The 18853-nt window shown below is 46.7% G+C and overlaps 1 protein-coding gene and 1 pseudogene across 2 annotated transcripts in view; both read right to left on the bottom strand.

Moving 5' to 3' along the window:
- The window catches only part of GNAL (G protein subunit alpha L), a 196562-nt gene that overhangs the window by 122491 nt on the left and 55218 nt on the right, over positions 1-18853 (bottom strand). The window contains exons 1-4 of one of the 2 annotated variants that reach the window (XM_009433628.5): positions 10616-11109; positions 10269-10341; positions 9506-9560; positions 9244-9363 (exon numbers count right to left, since the gene is read on the bottom strand). In XM_009433628.5, coding sequence (XP_009431903.1) covers positions 9244-9363; positions 9506-9560; positions 10269-10341; positions 10616-10760 — 393 coding nt within the window. In that variant the 5' untranslated portion in view covers positions 10761-11109. Of the gene's footprint in view, positions 1-9243; positions 9364-9505; positions 9561-10268; positions 10342-10615; positions 11110-18853 lie in introns of those variants that run through there. The other variant, XM_009433627.5, reaches the window with a different exon arrangement.
- LOC107969429 (asparagine synthetase [glutamine-hydrolyzing]-like) lies at positions 15545-17326 on the bottom strand (annotated as a pseudogene).

The raw sequence follows: 18853 nt of genomic DNA on the forward strand, positions 1-18853 counted from the left end.
GAGTCTTCGGTACTTCTTTTGTATTGTTCAGGTAAAGATTAAAATCACTTCAAAATAAAAAGCTAACATTGATTAGGAGTACCTCTTATGATAATATTGCAAAGAAAAAAATGGAATTTAAGAAAAGTATCTTTATTGAAGCTCTAATACGGTTAATGTATCTAACTGAAATGTTTTACTATAATAATAAAAATTCCTTTTATTAGCATCTCAGATGTGCAGAATAATACAATACTCATTCTCAGTGGGGGTTTCCCTCCTCCTTAATATCATGACATAAGCCATGTGAGACCTGGAAGCGGGTTTCTGGTACAGGAAATGCTCTTTGTCCAATGACAGACAAATTCCCAGAGCACCATCCCCACAGCAGATACAAAGCCTGGCCTCTTTATGAATTCGGAAGTGATCCTTCCAAAAAAACCTTGCATTTTTGTCACTCCCCCAAAGAAAACCATGGAATGGTTCTCCCCAGCCTTGAGGAGGAAGCCCAGGCCCCTTGGCCAGGCTCGCAGGACTCTCCCTAACCCGCCGTGGCCTGACTGGGCTTTTGGTCTGCAGGGAAGATGCCACCCACCCTGAAGCACTGTCCTCTCTATGTCCACCTGCCCTCTAAGCCCTTCCCATTCAAGGAAGATTCAGCTCAGTGTGACGCCAGCTGCATGGGTGTCCCCAGGTGGCCCCAAGAACTTCCTTAAATGTAGCCTTACACACCTGTATTTCTTAAGCCTGTATCCCTGCCAGAGGTAGAAAAGTGCTGTTCCTTATTCATCTTGGTGTCCACAAGATGGATAATATGTGTACTGAATAATTACTGAAGCAAGGGCAGTCCACGTGACCTCTTCCATGTCACCCGCTTCCCCTCCACAGTGCTGGCAGAAGAGCTTCGGGACCTCCATGTGGCCCCACTGAAAACTGTTGCTTATGGACTACTCTGTGATGACAACCTTTGATGGGAAAGAGAGGTAGCTCAGGAAGCCACGTTCCATCTTCGCCAACTACTGGGAAGCTCCATGCACAGCTGGCAAATGAAATCAGCTTCCATGTTGCCTCTCCCTCTCCACCTCCTGTGCCTCCCTGTCCTCAGCTGGGGCTGTCAGGCCAAATGGTCCCTGAGGCCTCATGCACCATCTATTTTCAACACACATCACTGTTTTCCTCTGCAAAGTGGGACTTCTGTTAGGCCCTGTAGAATCAATATGGCAGCCCTGAGCCTAAGACACAGGCGTTCACTGCTTCCAGCAACCAGGTGTGCAAATTAGAACAAGAAAGATTATTGTGCATTTTAAAAAAAAGGTCTTTCCTAGGACTTTTTTAAAAACCAGAGAACATGCCTTAGGACATCTAACTATTTGTGAAGTATTTATTTTAGCATGATCTCCCTTTGAGGGGTGCAGTCAGGGTGCATTTCACCTTTCTACCACTAGACAGCACGAAGCAAAGGTGCACTGTGGTGAGCACAAAAGAATGAGGCTGCAGCTTATTGGAACTTGCAGCAAAACTGGGCAGAAACTGCAGGCCTAGGGAGCGAGGCGAAAAATCCCACAGAAATCTGCAAAATCCAGGGGAGTTCCAGGCAGCCTCAAAGAACCTGAGGCTAGGCCAGCCACACGATCAGAAGGCCAGGACACAGGCCAAGCCGAAATGGTGGGAAAGAACAAGGCCAATGTTAGCAAAGAAAATCCAACTGAAAATAAGGTAGAGAAAGAGAAGGAGAGCCGAGCTCTGGGGCCTGCTGGTAACAGAGAACAGGCAGGAAGTGAGGTCCACGGTAACCTGCCAGGGAGCCTGGGGGACTCCCACATGAGAACCTGTGCTCTGAGAGGGCACGGGGATGAGGATTCCTGAGCAGTCAGGGGCCTCACTTCCTTTGGGGATAACTAGGGGTGCCTTCTCCCAGGAGGGCTGTGAAGTATTAGGCATGTCAGCTCTTGGCATGGGACAGAAGGGACTGCCTATAAATGCTGGCTTGAGGTGGAGGTGCAGGCGGTGACAGCTAAGGGGTGCGACTGACTCCCCGTGGATCCAGAGGGGAGTGGACAGTAAGCCATGTCAGACCACGGGACCTGGGGGCCGGGTGGACTGAGGTGGAGCCACCAACCAGCCCCAGCAACTGAGGCGAGGCCAAGAATGGTGCTAGCTCTGCTCCACTTCCTCCGGCAGAGCAGGATTGCTCATTTTAAAGCTGTACCGCCCATGTCCCAGCCACTGTTTTAGATATTAACATGTTTAATCCTCACATCAGCCACAGGAAGTAGGTGTTGCCATCATCTCTACTGTACCATTGAGAAAAGGCAGACAGCAATGAGGTCGTGTGCTCGTCACACACAAAGGGTCTGGCAGGGCTAGAATTTGAACACAGTTTGGGCTGGCCCCACACCTCCCCTTAAGACCTCCTTTCAAGATACAAACACCATGCTGTCCACAGAATCCCAGGCCTGGGGGTGTCTGCACCCTGTCCACCCTTGTGTCCCCCTGCAGGGGCTCCTTACCAGCCCTGCCTCAGCCCCTATGAAGACCCAGGGGAAGCGCCAAGCCCAAAGACCCTTCTCCCAGTGACTCCCATTCAAGACAGACCCAGCAGAGGGGCAGTGAGACCTTAAGTGGGCCCCTATAATAAATTTCCATTTATTAATTACATCTGAAAATACTGGAAGGAAAACATGGTACTTTTTCCTTCCATGCCAGATACAAGCGTCTTTGAGAGGTTCAGTGTACTGCAGAAGGCGAAAGTTTACTGTGCCCTTTTTACACCAGCTCAAATGTTGCCTTTCTCCCATAAAACATGCACCAGACCTCACTAGCTAAAAAGGCAAAGAACAGGATGGCTGCGGGGCAATCAATTTCAGTACCATTTTGAATTAGGTGGTTGCTGTTTTGCTGTATGTGTGGGGACCTCATGTTCTTTCACACTGTGTGACATCCCAATTGGCCTGTCCCCTGACTTCTTGTGCCCACAAGTCCTTACTGAAGTGGATTCAGAGGATTCTGTCATAACCTAAGTTAGCAGGCACATGGAGATTGTTTGCAGCGCACCCAGCAGGAGATGCACTCCAAGAGCGAGCTGTGGGGAGAGGAGGCGGTGGAGAAAGAGGCCTGGTCTTCAGGGAGCGAACACAGCCAGCCCCATCATTTTCTGATGGCACTGGGAGGTGGGTTTGATGAGGTACTGGGCAGCAATGGTCACCAAGGGTGCAGGGAACCCAAGTAGAGGCTGCCGTGGAGGAACTCATGCTGACCTGATTTACACGGTGGGCTTCAGCTTGGTTGGTTAAAAAAAAGACACACGCACGAAAACCCACAGCACAAAGCCTTCTAGCAGGAGATAGACACAGGCTTGGAGATGGAACACAGATACTGTGCAGAAGAATCTGACCGCATTCTGGAGATTCTGCACACATCTCCCAAGGAGAGGCGGCAGCACACGGCAGCAGCCGCTGAGGCTCTGCATGGCACTCCCTGGGCTGGGCACCGCACTTGGCTCTCTATGCAGGGGCCACAAGCTGCAATGCGCGTAGGCCACTTGCTCAAAGTCACACCAGGCCGTTTGGCTCTCGGGGCCTTGGCCCAGGCCACTGTGGCCTCCTTTGCCTGCACACTGACCGAACACTCAGACGTTAGCCACACAGGGTGCCTCCTGACTTGGGGCTGCTGTTGGAAAGTGACAGAGTAGCTCTCACCCGGGAGGAAGGCAAAACACTGACCTCTGCTCTCTGGGTAATAATTTAGGAAACACCAGGTGGTAATGACAAAGTACTGACCAACAGATCAGACTGCTTTTCTGTTTCTTGTTTAGCCTGATTTATCCTCTTCCCCTTAGAAAAAACTAGCAAAATACAATTTGAAAAGAGCTAATAAAGTATCCACATTTTAAGAATAAAAATGAAACAAATGAATAACTCAATTGAATTCAACAGTGATTTTGCTTGGTATGGTGCTAAAGGATTTTTGGAGGAGGCAACCAAAACATTTTTCTTCTTTTTTCTTTTCTTTTCTTCCTTTTTTTTTTTTTTTGAGACAGAGTCTCGCTCTGTTGCCCAGGCTGGAGTGCAATATCACGATCTTGGCTCACTGCAACCTCCGCCTCCTGGATTCAAGTTATTCTCCTGCCTCAGCCTCCCTAGTAGCTGGGATTACAGGCGCCCGCCACCATGCCCGGCTAATTTTTCTAATTTTAGTAGAGACGGGGTTTCACCATGTTGGCCAGGCTGGTCTCAAACTCCTGACCTCAGGTGATTGACCTGCCTTGGCCTCCCAAAGTACTGGGATTACAGGTGTGAGCCACCACGCCTGGCCTATTTTTCCTATTTCATAAATGATCAGCTAATCTATGTTTTAGCATAATCACTTAAGACTATTTATTTTGCATCATTGCATCTGCTGGCTGCTATGCAAAATTTGGCTGCTAAGACATGGTGCCAACTAGTGAGGGGCTTACGGGGGGGAAGTCAAGCCTTGAACAAAGATAACCTGAAGCTTTGGGTGTATTCATGAGAAAAACTCTAATCAGGCAACTGTCAATTCATTATTTGTAGCTAATCCCAGTACTTTTCTATTGTGATTTATGTGTTGTAAAATATGTTTGTGTTATTTCATTTGAAATTAAAATTTAACATATGCTGACCTTGTCTCCAAAGATTTCACATTATTCTGCAGCAAATATCCTGCCGGTTTGCTGTGAAGATAACTGGAGTTTTTTTATTTTTTGCTTTGACCTGGTACGAAACTCCCCTTTACAGTTCTGGCTTGTGAAGGGAATAACTGTATCACGTGAGCTCGAGGTCACAAGAATTTTATCATCCATCACTGTTCATTATAACCTGAACAATACCAGTTTATGGATAATTGCAAAACTAGACGATCATCCCCATGTAAGCTACCAATTTGCTTTCACAATTTGCTTGAAAAGCCTTTGCTAACAAGCCCTCCCTCACCTCTCTGCCACCAAATCTGAAAACATACCTGCGTCTGCACCTGTTCTCTGCCTTCTCAAATGGGGAGGTGGTCTGGTCCTTTTTTGTTCTGGACCCCATTCTTCTCGAGGACTGGACTCCTGCCACACACAGCCTCTTTCTTCTGTATTGTCATTTTCTCCTGCTTTACCAAGTGATTCCAGCCCTTTTCATTCAGACAGGGTTTTGTATCTTTCATCTTGACCTTGCCTACCTTCCCAGCTGCTGCCTGGCTCCTCAGCCTTCCTCCACAGCAAAACCTCCAGAAAGCCTAATATGCCGCCGCCACCTGCACCCACTCACATCACATTCTCTCCTCAATACCCTCCACCTGGGTCCTTATCAAGGTCACCGGTGACCTTGAAGCCGCCAAAGCCATTTTAACCTTAATGTCCATCTTGACTCCCCGGTCAGCACTGCCCACCGCTCACATCCCTTCCTTCTGCAATGGCTCCTCCTGGGGCCTCACGCATCCAGCTGTCCACCTGGTGTCTCCACTTAGATGTTGTAATAGTCATCTCCAACTCACCAGGAAAACAAAACCTCCTCATACCTGCCTCCTCCCAACCTGTTTCTACCTTCTATGCAGAAATTCAGACCCAAACGCTCAGAGTCATTCTTGATTGATCTATTTCCCCTCAGTACTCACATCCACATGCCGACAAGTCTAAATGGTTGTTTCCAAAATAAATCCCAACTCAGGCCACTTTTCTCCACCCCCATGATCCCCTCCCACTGCAAGCTCTCCCATTACCTTTCCACTGTATTATTAGACTAGTCTCCGAAGTGGTTGCCCTCCTTCAACTCCTGCCTCCCCACAATCCGTTCTCCACCCACAGCCAGAGTGATCTTGATGAAACACAATGAGATCTCATGGCTCCACTGCTTAGAACCCTCCAAAGCTTCGTGTGTCCGGACACACCTGGCCTGTAAGGCTGATGATAAGATCCAGCCTCCGAGTCTCTCTGACCTCCCCACAGCAGCCCTTGGCTGATAGGTACTAACCACATTTGCCTGCTTTCTGTTACAACTTCAGATTCACGGAATTCAACTGAAATTCAAATGAAAGACACCACAGAGAGCAAAAGACCCAAAGAGCAACCCACCCGTATTTCCCCCATGTGCAATATTCTCAGAGAAAATTCTCAAGATGTTTGTTTCTAAGATAAGTTATTCTTCTCCTTTTCCTTCTTAAATTGAAGAACCCTAAAATTAATTTTTAACTTTAATATAATGTATTTGTTTCAAAAGTTATCTTACCCCCTACAGGAAAATTAACTTAAGACCCTCAAATAATTGAACCATGACACTGACAGGCTTTCTCAAGGATTCAATCTCAAAAAAGTACTGGATTGAGTAAAACAGTGTTTTGTTTACTATTAAAATACTTGATTTAGCTCTACTTGTATGTTTATAAAAAACATACATTCTTTTAAATAAAAGTTAATTTTCCAATGGAGCATATAAGTCAGATTTGTCTTGATATCATTCTGAATGAGGATCATCAAAATATGAAACCAAGAACTACATAATTTAATAAGATAAGTAATATAAATATTTCCAAGCACTATGAAATAAATGTCACTAAAATTCTGTGCATACTAAAATTAAAAATAGCATTTTCAGAAGGAATGTTGCATATTTAACATTAATTTCCTGATTTATATAAGTCATAAGTCAGAGCTATGTTAAAAATATATAAATATACATAAATATATATATATAAAATATACTCTCATTTGACATGTGCATAGACATTTAAGACAACAGAATGTTAGGCTTAAAAAACACCAGTAAAACTAACCCCCACAAAAGTATTACCTCTGAAAGAGCACTGTAATTACATTTGCATCTGCTGGTACTAAATTCTCCTTTACTGTAATGATAATTAATTATGCTTTCTGATAATAACTTTTAAGTAACCTTAATTTATCTATCTGAAAATACATGTGTTCAAAGCAAATGGTTTCTCAAGTTTTTAATTAAAAATGTTCATGATTTAGCTCCAAAAACACTTTCACAAATTAGATGTTTTGGATTCCTTAGATAATATAGGTGGGAGTTACCAATTGTTTCTGGATTTGGGGTTGAATATGGGATGCCTCATCAACCGTGAGGCTGTTATGAACAGGAGAAAGAAGACATGGGACCAATTAATAAATCTTAATTCTAATTTCTCACTAGATGTTAAGAATAGCATTTCCCCCCAAATATATAAGATGTTTTACGATTACTTGTAGGCAAACATGATAGGATAAATCCAAGAACTCAGATGCTTTTCTATAAATGTCTAAATCTGAAGTTGAAAGGGAACACCACTCCTGATTTCAACCAGGACCATGTAGTTCTGGGTGATTTTGCCAGTGTACATAGCATCAGTGAGAACCGGGAGGACATCTGCACCTCCAGTTAGCAGAGGATCCTGGTGTGGCTGGAGCATCTTCTGCCGACCCCTTCCCCTGCCACGTCAACCCCTTGCCCTCTCCAAGCCATCCAGTTAAAGACATGGGGCCAGATGCCCAGCCCCTTCTTCCAGCCAGTGTGCCACTCCTCACTCCTCCATTTTAGAAATTCTACAGATATCACTGGCTCTACACTGGCATGCTTATCAGAAGCAAAAATCATATTAAAGGATGAAAATAAAAGCTTTTTAAAAAAGTTACTCTTGGCTGGGCGCGGTGGCTCATGCCTGTAATCCCAGCACTTTGGGAGGCCGAGGCGGGTGGATCATGAGGTCAGGAGATCGAGACCATCCTGGCTAACACGGTGAAACCCCATCTCTACTAAAAATACAAAAAACATTAGCCGGGCGAGGTGGCGGGCGCCTGTAGTCCCAGCTACTAGGGAGGCTGAGGCAGGAGAATGGCGTGAACCCGGGAGGCGGAGCTTTCAGTGAGCCGCACCACTGCACTCCAGCCTGGACGACAGAGAGAGACTCCATCTCAAAACAAACAAACAAACAAACAAACGAAGAAACAAAGTCATTCTTATTAGCCATCCCAATACAGAGCCCACAGGACAATGGTGCTCTGTAGAGAAGGGGTGGGGTGAGCCAGGGGCCACAGCCCTTGCAGGCAGGGCGGGGTCTCTCTGTTTTACATATTGGTTTCTCCACATGCTTCCCTTCAAAGAGAGGATTCTAAGAATGAAAAATGTCTCCAAACCACCATGCCAGGCAATACAAATTTTGAAAGACTGTTATTGATGAATACACATACACACACACACACACATACACACTCACTTCTGGTGCACTGTAACAAAAATGAAAATGACTTTCTGAGAAGCTTAACAAATACTTTTCCTTTGAAACATGCTTTATGAAATGACCAAATATTTTAAAGAAATGTATATTCTGAAAAATGAGAGAAAACTAAGATTGATGTCACTCTTTTGCATAAGCAATACTGCCATCCAAGTGATTAGGAAAAGCAGCCCTAAATAATGCAAATGTGAACCAAACTGCATTTTAATATGATACACATTCAGAAGTGATCCATGCTATCATTTTTTATACAATGCATTCTTTTCTCAATTGATCTGAAGGCTGTGCATCTTCAAAGTAAACTGAATTCTGCTCTTTCTGTAATTCCCATGGAAGCAATTACCTACCATAAGTATTTTTCTCTACTCATGTAATTTCTACTGTTTTTATCTGGGAAACTGCTTAATTGTTAGTTTAAGAATACAGACAGGAAAAAAAGCACCATCAGTATTTCTTAAAGGTATGCTGCCTTCCCGATTATCAGCCTTCCCCATACACTCATAAAAGCATTTCTTGCAATCCCATTGTAGTTAATTTTTTTTTTTTTTTTTTTTTTTGAGATGGGAGTCTCGCTCTGTCGCCCAGGCTGCAGTGCAGTGGCGTGATCTCGGCTCACTGCAACCTCCACCTCCCTCGATCAAGCAATTCCCCTGCCTCAGCCTCTTGAGTAGCTGGGATTACAGGCGCACACCACCATGCCCAGCTAATTTTTTTGTATTTTTCGTAGAGATGGGGTTTTACCATGTTGGACAGACTGGGCTTGAACTCCTGACCTCAGGCAATCTGCCCGCCGCGGCCTCCCAAAGCGCTGGGATTACAGGTGTGAGCCACCGCCCCTGGCCGTAGTTAATATTTTTAACAAACACAAATATTTTGGTACAGAATAAGTATTCCTCTTATGCATTTAGAGAGCTGGATTTCGAAGAAAGTTAATAATGAATTAGTATCAATATTGATTCTCAATAAGAAACCTTATTAAAAATGGTTTCATCTTTCACTAGTTAGAATATTTCAGTAAGCATTTCTTACCTGGGAATATTCAAAGTCAGTGATAGGGGCTATGCTCTTGATGTAGTCTGATCGAAATTGGTTTTCAGGGTTGGCCAGCGGAACTGGAGGTATTATAGTACTCATTGCTGAAACAATTGTCTAAAATGGAATAAGAAAAAAATATGGATAAACATTTAGGCTCCATGTATGATAATCTACAATATGTAATTTCTGTCTACACAGTTTTAGAATGAAGAGCACTTGACTTTTCTAGTAAACAATCATTTAAAAAAGTCCTTACCACGATAGCATCTTTAACATTTTTCCGGATGTCCAGAATTTTCTGTTTCTTTTCCCTGTATTGAAAGAGAGTTGTTATTAGCTTAATTTACTCTTAGCACTGATTCCAATCAATTGAGTGGGATTTTAAATTTCCAGCTACAGCACTGACCTAGACTGGTTTCACTAGAGGTCAGTATCAACCCCCAAGACATCTGCAAAGGTTTTATCTGGGAAAGGAAAGCACCCTTCTTTTCTAATTTGTACTCTAAACAAACTTGAATGCACACGTTTTAAAAAAAATCTATAGCTTTAAACAACTATGCAGGTTACAGAAAAACTAGGCAAAATCGCTATGGATATTGCATATAAATATAACATGCAGTTACACTTGTAAATGTATTTTACCTAGATCTATCCCATGGATAATATGTTGACAGTTATAAACTGAAATAGATGCAAACAAATAATATTATATTGAAAAAATATATCGAGATATTGGTTAAGTGTGCTCAGAGCAATACCAGTAATACAGATCAACACTCCAAGAATACCTATAAATCATATTTTGTTAAGCAAGTTTTTTTTTCATTAGACACTAGCAGAAGAAGGATTTGCCTAAATATACCAAATCCAACAGCAAATATCTAATTTTTTCCCCCTTGAATGTCTACTCTATTATCAAATAAATTGAAATTGTTTAGAGAAAGCACTTTTGGGACGTCTGGGAGAGAGACGAAGTTTGCATGCAGTTTGGAAGCAAAACCGAAATTGAACATTCTTACTCGGGATTAAACCCATTGACGTGCAGGATCCTCATCTGTTTGACGATAGTGCTTTTCCCAGACTCACCAGCCCCTGCAAACAAACAGAAAGAACGCTGTGATCTGTGTCCGGATATCGCTGCCATCTCTCACCACTAGCCGGGTCTGAGCAATCCTCCTCCCCCAGCACGGGGATTTCCTACACGCGGGTTCCTGGCTGGAGGAGCTCGCCCCGGCCGCCGTCTGGGCTCCGCGGCCCAGAGGTGCGCGCGACCCTCGCCCGGCCCTGCCCGCCCAGCCTGGCGCTCGCCGCTCCTGGCTGTGCGCTCCGCTGGGGCCGGGAGCCGCCGCGCGCCCCTCGGCCTTACCCAGGAGCAGCAGGCGGTGGGTAGCCTTGTAAGCCAGGCGCTCTTTCTGCAACTGCTTCTCGATCTTTTTGTTGGCCTCGCGTCGTTCTTTTTCATCGACGCCCTGGTCTTCCGTCGTCTTGCTGTTGCCGCCCAAACACCCCATGCCTGCCCGCTGGGATGGACGTCAGGAAGTTAGGAATGTGCGCAAAAAGCAATAGAGAGTTGGAGACGTGTGCGGCTCCTGCGACGGCTCTTCTCTTTCCTGCTGCTGAAAGAGATGGTCTGGTCTCTTCGGTGTTTTCCGATTCAGAGCAGGCGTTTCTTCTCCCTCCCCCTGCCCACCGCAAACTCCCAACTAAATGGCTGTAAGGAAGACGCGCGGAGTAAAATGCCTTTTTACACGAGAATTGTTTCAAAATCTGCTGGATGAATACAGCACAATGAACGGAGACGGGGGGCGAGGGTGCCGGTCTCCGCTGGAGACAGCCGAGGTGGCGCAGCGCCCTGGGTTCGCCCCGCGTCCCTTCGCCCGCACTCCAAGCCTCGCTCAGCCCCGCCCAGCGGGTCCCCGAGGGGGCGGTGCGCTCGGCTGGGTGCCGGGTCCCAACCAGCCGGGGTGGTGGCTGAGCGTGGCGCGGAGGACAGAGCGCGCCACCGGGGTCCCAGAGGGCGACGATGGGCACCTGCCGGGCCGGCTCGCGCCCTGCTATTCCTCAGCCGTCGGACGTGCGCCCCCTCCCTGGTCTGGGATCCCGGTGCGGGGAAGGGAAAGGGAGGCTGGCTTTGGGGGCGGCCGGGCCGCTGGTCCCGGAGCTCTCGGAGAGGCGCTACCGCGCTGTAGGGGTCAGGGAGCTGACCCCCCACGGAGCCCGGCCGGCTGGGGCGCTTACACGCTGACCGGCCTGGGTTCCGGGCCCGCAGCCCCTCCGCTGCGCCGCGGCCGCCTGGCTCTCTTGCACCCCGAGCCGGGAAAGTGCGTCTGGGCGCGCGCCCCTTGTTGGCTGGGACGCGTCCCTGCTCCTGGCGGGCGAAGACTCGCGGAGGATCATGCATATTCTAGCAGGGAGGAGGATCCCTCCGAGGCTCACCAGTCACACCGCCTTTGTTCTGCTCAGCTTCTAGACTATTCCAGCTCGCCCACGTCGCCGCCTCCCGAGCCTCCTGTCTTTACCTCCAGCCCCCGTTTCTCCTGTGCAGTGCTCCCAAGCAGCACTACAACTCTTCCAGAAGGCACTGTGGCCTCGAACTTGGCGTTGTAGCAGAGGAACGAACTAGGGCGCGAGACTGGCACCTGCCCTCCGTTACTGAGACCCCTCCAATAGGGCCAGAGCCGGCAGCTTGGCGTTTGCAGTGTTGTACTTGGGGGAAGGAGGTCAGAAGAGGGGGCCGGGCCGAAGTCGTGGACACCAGCCGTGGGCGTGGAGAAGTCACTGTTCCTTGTGTGTGGCGGCTCCCAGTTGACCGTCTCGGGCTTGGCGCTGCGCTAACTTGCCTTTGCTCAGCTCTGTCGTCGAGTGCCTCCACCTTCCAAGAAACCTACACGGTCTTCTTCACTGCGGAGCTGGCCTTCTTCAGGAGAACAGACCCCAGCCCGCCCCGGCTCCCCAGGCGGCGCTTCCCCTACCCTCAGGCCCGCCGCTGCCCTGTGGACCTTCGCCCCTCACCCAGCGCACCTTCCCCTCTCCACTCTTGCTTCAACCTCTCCTGCTACCGGCTGGTTTCCCTCAAGCAAGCGAACACATTCAACTCTGTTCCACCTGAACTACACAACACCTTTCATCTCACGCCCCTTGTTAGTTCCACCAGTTTTCCTCCTGCCCACCGCAGCCAAGAGTTAGAAAGGTCGTCTGACTCCGCCTGTATTCCCCTCCTGCTGCTCCCACCTCAGTCCCTGGCAGCCTGGCTTCCACATTCACCCCGTAGGGAAAATACTCTCATCAAGGTCATCTAGGGCCCCCCAGGGGCCAAGTCTCATCCATGAATTTTGGTCTTTATTTTCTTTCCGTCTCTGTGGCTCCTGCTTTGATCCCTCCTAGAGACTGCATTGGGTTTCAGGCTGTCCCTCTGGCCGGTGCATCCGGGCTCCTCCACCCAGGGGTCCGAGGAGCCGTCCCCACAGCACAGCCTCTCAGCCCACACACGTTCCTGACGGGCTGACTGCATCCTCCATACTCTGCCCACTCAGCTCTCACCGTGCCCACCGCGGATCCCTAGCCCAGCCCATCCTGCTGACCACCACCGTCCCCAGACACACCGCCCCCACGGTGCCGCAGGTGTCTGGAATTCACCTTGCCAAGGCTTGAGCTCATGCCCCGTGCCACCCTCACGCCTTCTCAGTTCTTTCTCTGGAATAAGGGCCCCTAATTTTCCAAACCAGAACGGTGGGAGTTATGCCAGATTCCATTTTCTTACAAACTCCAACAGTTACCGCATCCCGTTGGGTCCGTTTCCTGAGTATCTGTCCTGTTCTTTCCGTGGCGTCTCCCACTGCTGTGGTCTTAGATTACTAACAGAGAGCTGGATTTCAGAGGCCTCCGGACGGTTTCCACTGCCTGCTGTCTCATTTCAGTGCACCTTGCACAATGCTCCCACTGCGATAATACAAATCCAGCCACATCACTGTCCCCATCATCTAAGGACCTGGGCCTGGTCCTTCTGGTGGGGTTGGTATAAACTCTCCCCTTCTTAGGGCTTACCCCATCCCTCCTAACACTCTCAGTTCCTGAACAGGCTGGTCGGGTGCATGTGCTGCTTGTGTCTTGGGAATACCTGGGGACTCTCTTTTCTGGGTCAACCCCCCTAGTTATCCTTCCAGCCTCAAGCTGGGCCTCACTGCCTCCCTCACATTGGGGGTTAGGCCACACCTTCTCAAGCCCTAAGGGAGCACCAGATTCTCCGCTGGTCTCACCCATCACCTTGCATTGTTATGGTTTAACTGTGTCCTCAAAACTCCACTAGACTGTGGACTCCTTGAGGGCCGAGGCTGAGCCTATCCTTGTACCTGCGGCACCGGTACCTGGTTCAGTGCCTGACCCAGAGGAGATGCGCTGGGAATATTTGTCAAGGGAATGAATGACGTCATGAAAGCGAAAGATAACTCCAGCTCAAAGTGTGAATTCTCATCAAAGGAATTTCATGACCACACATAAAAATATTTGTTCAATATAGTACTTTTCAATAAATATTCTTACTGAAAATAAAAATACATTTTAAAAATGCAATGAATTACTTTTCTAGACAGGCAGAAGCAAACATACAGTGTCAGACTCCATTCTGAGCTAGGCCAAAAGTTGAAGTTTTGTGGAAGGAGACTGTTTAGCACAGTTTCCACAGCTCACATCTTATGAGTGTGTAAACACATATATTCACATGTGGCAATATCAACCCAGCATGCGCTATGACTAGTGGGGCAGTCAGAAGGTAAGATTTTTTTTTTTTTTTGAGACGGAGTCTGGCTCTGTTGCCCAGGCTGGAGTGCCATGGCATGATCTCAGCTCACTGCAACCTCTGCCTCCCAGCTTCAAGGGCTTCTCATGCCTCAGCCTCCCGAGTAGCTGGGATTATAGGCACCTGCCATCACACCCAGCAAATTTTTTGTATTTTTAGTAGAGACGGGGTTTCACCATGTTGGCCAGACTGGTCTCGAACTCCTGACCTCAAGTGATCCAACCGCCTCGGCCTCCCAAAGAGCTGGGATTATAGACCTGAGCTACTGCGCCTGGCCAGAAAATGTATGTATCTGTGCTTCTTTTTGAAAAAAGCATAGAGTAGTGGGATTTTTATAAGGATTTGCCAACTTTTTTTTAATGTCAAGATTTCTATAAAATGTTGGACAGCAGGGGACAAAATAAATCCCTTGAAAACTTACAAAGGGAGAATTATGTTAGAACCTAGAAGTCACATTTTTAAGGAAGTCTGATATTTAGTTTCCCTAAAAATATAGCAAAAGATTTCCACTTGTTCAGATTTAGCAATCAGTGTTAAAGATAAATTCTATATTTGAAATTTAAGAAGGATTAGGTAAACAGATGTGATGAAAAACGTACCAAAATATACCCAGGAAGTTAATATATTAATAATATAATGATAATGTGTGTGCTATAAAACTGCTTCTAGTTATGGAGTGATTGCTGGCACCGGGTTAAATCCTTTCCATGGAACAATTTACTTGGTATTTGCCCTAAAAGGTGGGAACTATTGTCATCATCATTTTACAGAGACTGAGAGTCTGAGTAAGAAGAGTATCTGGGACACAGACCCTTGCAGCCTGGCTGCAACATTCGCACTATTACCTGCATTGTGTGCCACAACACATTGCCAACACTCTAAAACATAAAAGCACTTTCCTTATACAGTGACGAGACATTTCTCATGAAAAATGCAAAGCCAATCTTAGCCTATTTTCAGGTAGGAATTCAACACACCTTAAAAAATTTTTTAACCCAATCACCTGACCTTTTTCTAGTTTGGTCTGGGAAACCGATTCTCATTTGTGTTTAGAACCATTGGATCAGCATCAGGTGTACCAGCTGGCCACCTGGAGCAGTGGGAGCAGGGCTGGTGGGGAGGGTACCAAGAGCAGAGTGGCGCCCGCTGCCAGTGTGAGCGTCTGTTGCTAGGCAACTGCAGCAGCAGCATTGCGCTCCCCGGCAACACACCCACCTGCGGGGACCCAGGGCTGCCCTGGGAGCCACGGGCAGAGGGTCCAGGCTGACTGCGCCAGAGCCAGGAAGAGAAGGTCCTGGTCACCTCATGGAGAATTTGAAAGGCACAAAAGTAAAACAGTTGTTTCCTCACTCTTGTTGAAGTTTAAGACATATAGGATGTCTCAGAAGTCTTTTTCTTTCTTTCTTTTTTTTTTTTTAATTTAAGACTTTTATTTTTTTCACACCCCAGTAGGCCTGGGTGATTTTCCTTGCCCCCCATCCATCCCCAGTACCCCTATCCTTCACAACAAGAACACTTGCTGTTGCTCTTTGGCTCAGAGAGCACCTAGGCTTAGGTAGCTGACTTGCAGTGGGTCAGTGAGCGGGCATCGATCCATGTGGGCATGCGGTACTGGCTCAGCCACTGCACCCTGCCTGGGTAGTGGCATTCAAGCCTCAAGGGGATGAATAGACTTCTTTGGCTTTAGGATATTGAAGGGAAATTTCTGGCCCACATTTGCTGTCATTGCGTCTTCAACCTGATGTTCAACATATTCCTGTAACACCTTAAACCAGGCATTCTTATTCCATCCCTGAAGGCTTCTTTTGTTCCCCAGAGAATCTCTTCAGGGTCTCAGACTGGAGTCCTCAAATGTCTCTTTCAGGAGCTGTTTCTCCACCTCATCTTTGGAGTTCTCATTTCTGGTGGCAGAGACATGTAACAGGAAGAAAATCGATGATGCAGAAACCAGACTCTCAGTTCAAGGCTGTGGGCAGCGTGGGCAGTTCGATCTGCGCTGAGAACACCAAACAAATAGAGCTCCTTCAGAGGCCTCTCTCTCCTCGGCCTCATGAAAATATACATAACCCTGCATAAGTTCATCTGATCTCTGTCCAGAGAAGATCACCATGCTATCTGTGTTCTTCCAAATCTACTCGGAAATTAAATACTTACCTACTGAAGTGCAAACTGTTGTAATGTCCTAAGTTTCCAAGGAAAATATGACTTCATCCAGAGCCTGAGTGCCTTCCTCAGAGTTCAAGAGGGTTTCATGATGTTCACTTCCAATACGATCTGCCACTCGTCCAGCAACCAATAAATCAGGGCTGCCCTCCATGCCAGTCACAAATGTCTGGGGAGTGTATTTTGCACTGCGTCTCTTTCAGCTGCTTCACCTGGGTGGCAGCAACCAAGCCAGAGTCCAAGCCCCTAATAAAATGGAGTCTATCCTTCTGTCTGTCGTCAAAATTGTCCTTCTCCTTTTTCTCCCTCTCCTTCTTCTTCTTTCTTCTTTTTAGAGACAGGGTCTCACTCTGCTGCCAGGCTTGAGTGCAGTGGCACAATCACAGCTCACTGTAGCCTCAACCTCCTGGGCTGGAGGGATCCTCTCCCCTTGGCCTCCCAAGTAGCTGGGACTACAGGCATGTGCCACCACTCCTGGGTAATTTTTAAATTTTCTGTAGAGACGGGGTCTTGCTATGTTGCCCAAGCTGGTCTTAAACTCCTGGACTCAAGCGATCCTTCCACCTTGGCCTCCCAAAGTGCTGGGATTACAGGTGTGAGCCACTGCACCTGGCATTAAATTCTTCTTAATATCATTGTTAAAAAGGAACCAAAGCTTGCTCTTCAAAGTTTCTGTCTCTAAACCTGAGAAGAGCTTCTCCACATTGTTACAGAGGGCATGCAGAGGTTGTGCCTACAGTGATGATATTTAACCATTTCCACAGATGCAACTTTGCCATTTGCCTTTAAATCCAAAACTTCATAGTGTCCCAGAACAAAAGGCTCCACTTTTAAAAGGGGAGTCGTGGAGTGCTCCAATGGAACAAGAACTTCAGCTTCTGAAGACACAACCAAAATCCATCTTCTGTTACGGCTTTAAACAAAACCCAACTCCCTAGGTATCTCTGCCCAAGAACACTTTCTTACTGGCAGTATCTAGCAAAGTAATTGCAAATACATCATCCAACATACAAACTGTTTGCTCAATCCCTCTTTTGTCGTAAAGATGACGATTATCTCACTATTCACGTTGGTCTGGTGTTCAAATTCAAAATGGTGTTGCATCTTTTTTTGTGGTTGTAGCTTTCACTATTGTAACAGGGCTACAAATATGGATATTTCTTCACTCAAATCGGCTGCATTCCAAATAGCTGATCAACCACTGCCAACTGGTGAAATCCAAAGAAGCAGTTGGTGTGTCCATTGGCATTCTCAAAACGAAATGCGTGTGAACAGAAAGGCAGTCGTTGCTGCCAAAGAGGGCCCAAATGCCATATACGGTCCTGTGAAGCCATGGGCTCTGATTTATTCAAATAAATCAAATGTGATGGAAGAGACTAGGCACCAGCGGGTCAGGTTGGAGGGGACAGCCAGGGCCAGGGTTGCAGAAGGCATCTCAGAAGTCTTAGTGCATTTGAAAGTTTAATTATTTAAATTTCTTTTATACTTAGTTTTGTAAATTTTGAATAATAATTTAAAAACTTGGTCTCTTTCAGTCCTTCGGATTGAAGATGGCAAATGTTGAAAAAAAAGTCACCTGTTCTCTGGTTAGCTGAGCTCAAGTCCCCAATAGCAGTAAGAAGGAAATTTGTTTCCCATTATAAGGAGCCTCCCACCCCCGCAGAAATTTAATTAACAACTGGATGAAAGGATAAAAAAATTCAAGGCAGCTGTTTCAGTTCACGACAGGCCAAGATCCAGGAGATGCTGATCAAGTTTGAAAACTGACTAGATGTATGTATAGCACAAGACGGTGGATACATTAAATTTTAATAAAAAAACAATAGATAGAAAATGTAATAACTGGTCTTCTGTAGTCTTTATACTTTAAAGGTTATTAAAGATGAAAACTGCACTAAGACTTCTGGAACAGGTACATCAACAGTTTTAGCGCCCATCACAGTGGCTCACACCTGTAGTCCCAGCACTTTGGGAGACCAAGGAAGGGCAGATTGCCTGAGCTCCGGAGTTTGAAACCAGCCTGGGCAACATGGCGAAACCCCAATTCTACAAAAATTACAAAAGTTAACCGGGCATGGTGGGATGCACCTGTAGTCCCAGCTACTTGGAAGGCTGAGGCAGGAGGATTGCTGGAGCCCAGGAGGTCGAGGCTGCAGTGAGTCATGTTTGCATCAGTGCACTCCAGCCTGGGTGACAGAGCTAGACTCTGTCTCTGAGGAACAAAACAGTTTACGAAAGGTGAATGGTCACTAAATTCTATGCACTAACAATGCTCCAAGAAGCCGAAAGCTATAGCCCGAGAGTTGCAAACAACTGGGTGGTGCTGGAGTTGTGGCCACTGAGTGACCAGTGACAGTGACCCCAGCCCTCAGCTGGGGGTCCCTTCGGGACATTTTAAACAACTTGCTGTTGTTTTATCTCTCTTTTTTTTCTTAGTATCTTGGTGGAAATAACCTGAGTAGATGATCATTCATTTTTAGCAGCAGAGATCATTCTGTGACCTAATTATAATACACTTAAAAAACATCATGATAAAAATTTTAATGATTTTTAGAGAAAAGCAGGGAAACATTTTTCCATTTTCCTTTTCTGTACATAATAATCTGTGATCAAATATTTTAGAATGTATTGAAATAATTTATCTTC

This window comes from Pan troglodytes, chromosome 17 (assembly GCF_028858775.2).
Source record: "Pan troglodytes isolate AG18354 chromosome 17, NHGRI_mPanTro3-v2.0_pri, whole genome shotgun sequence".
NCBI lineage: Eukaryota > Metazoa > Chordata > Mammalia > Primates > Hominidae > Pan > Pan troglodytes.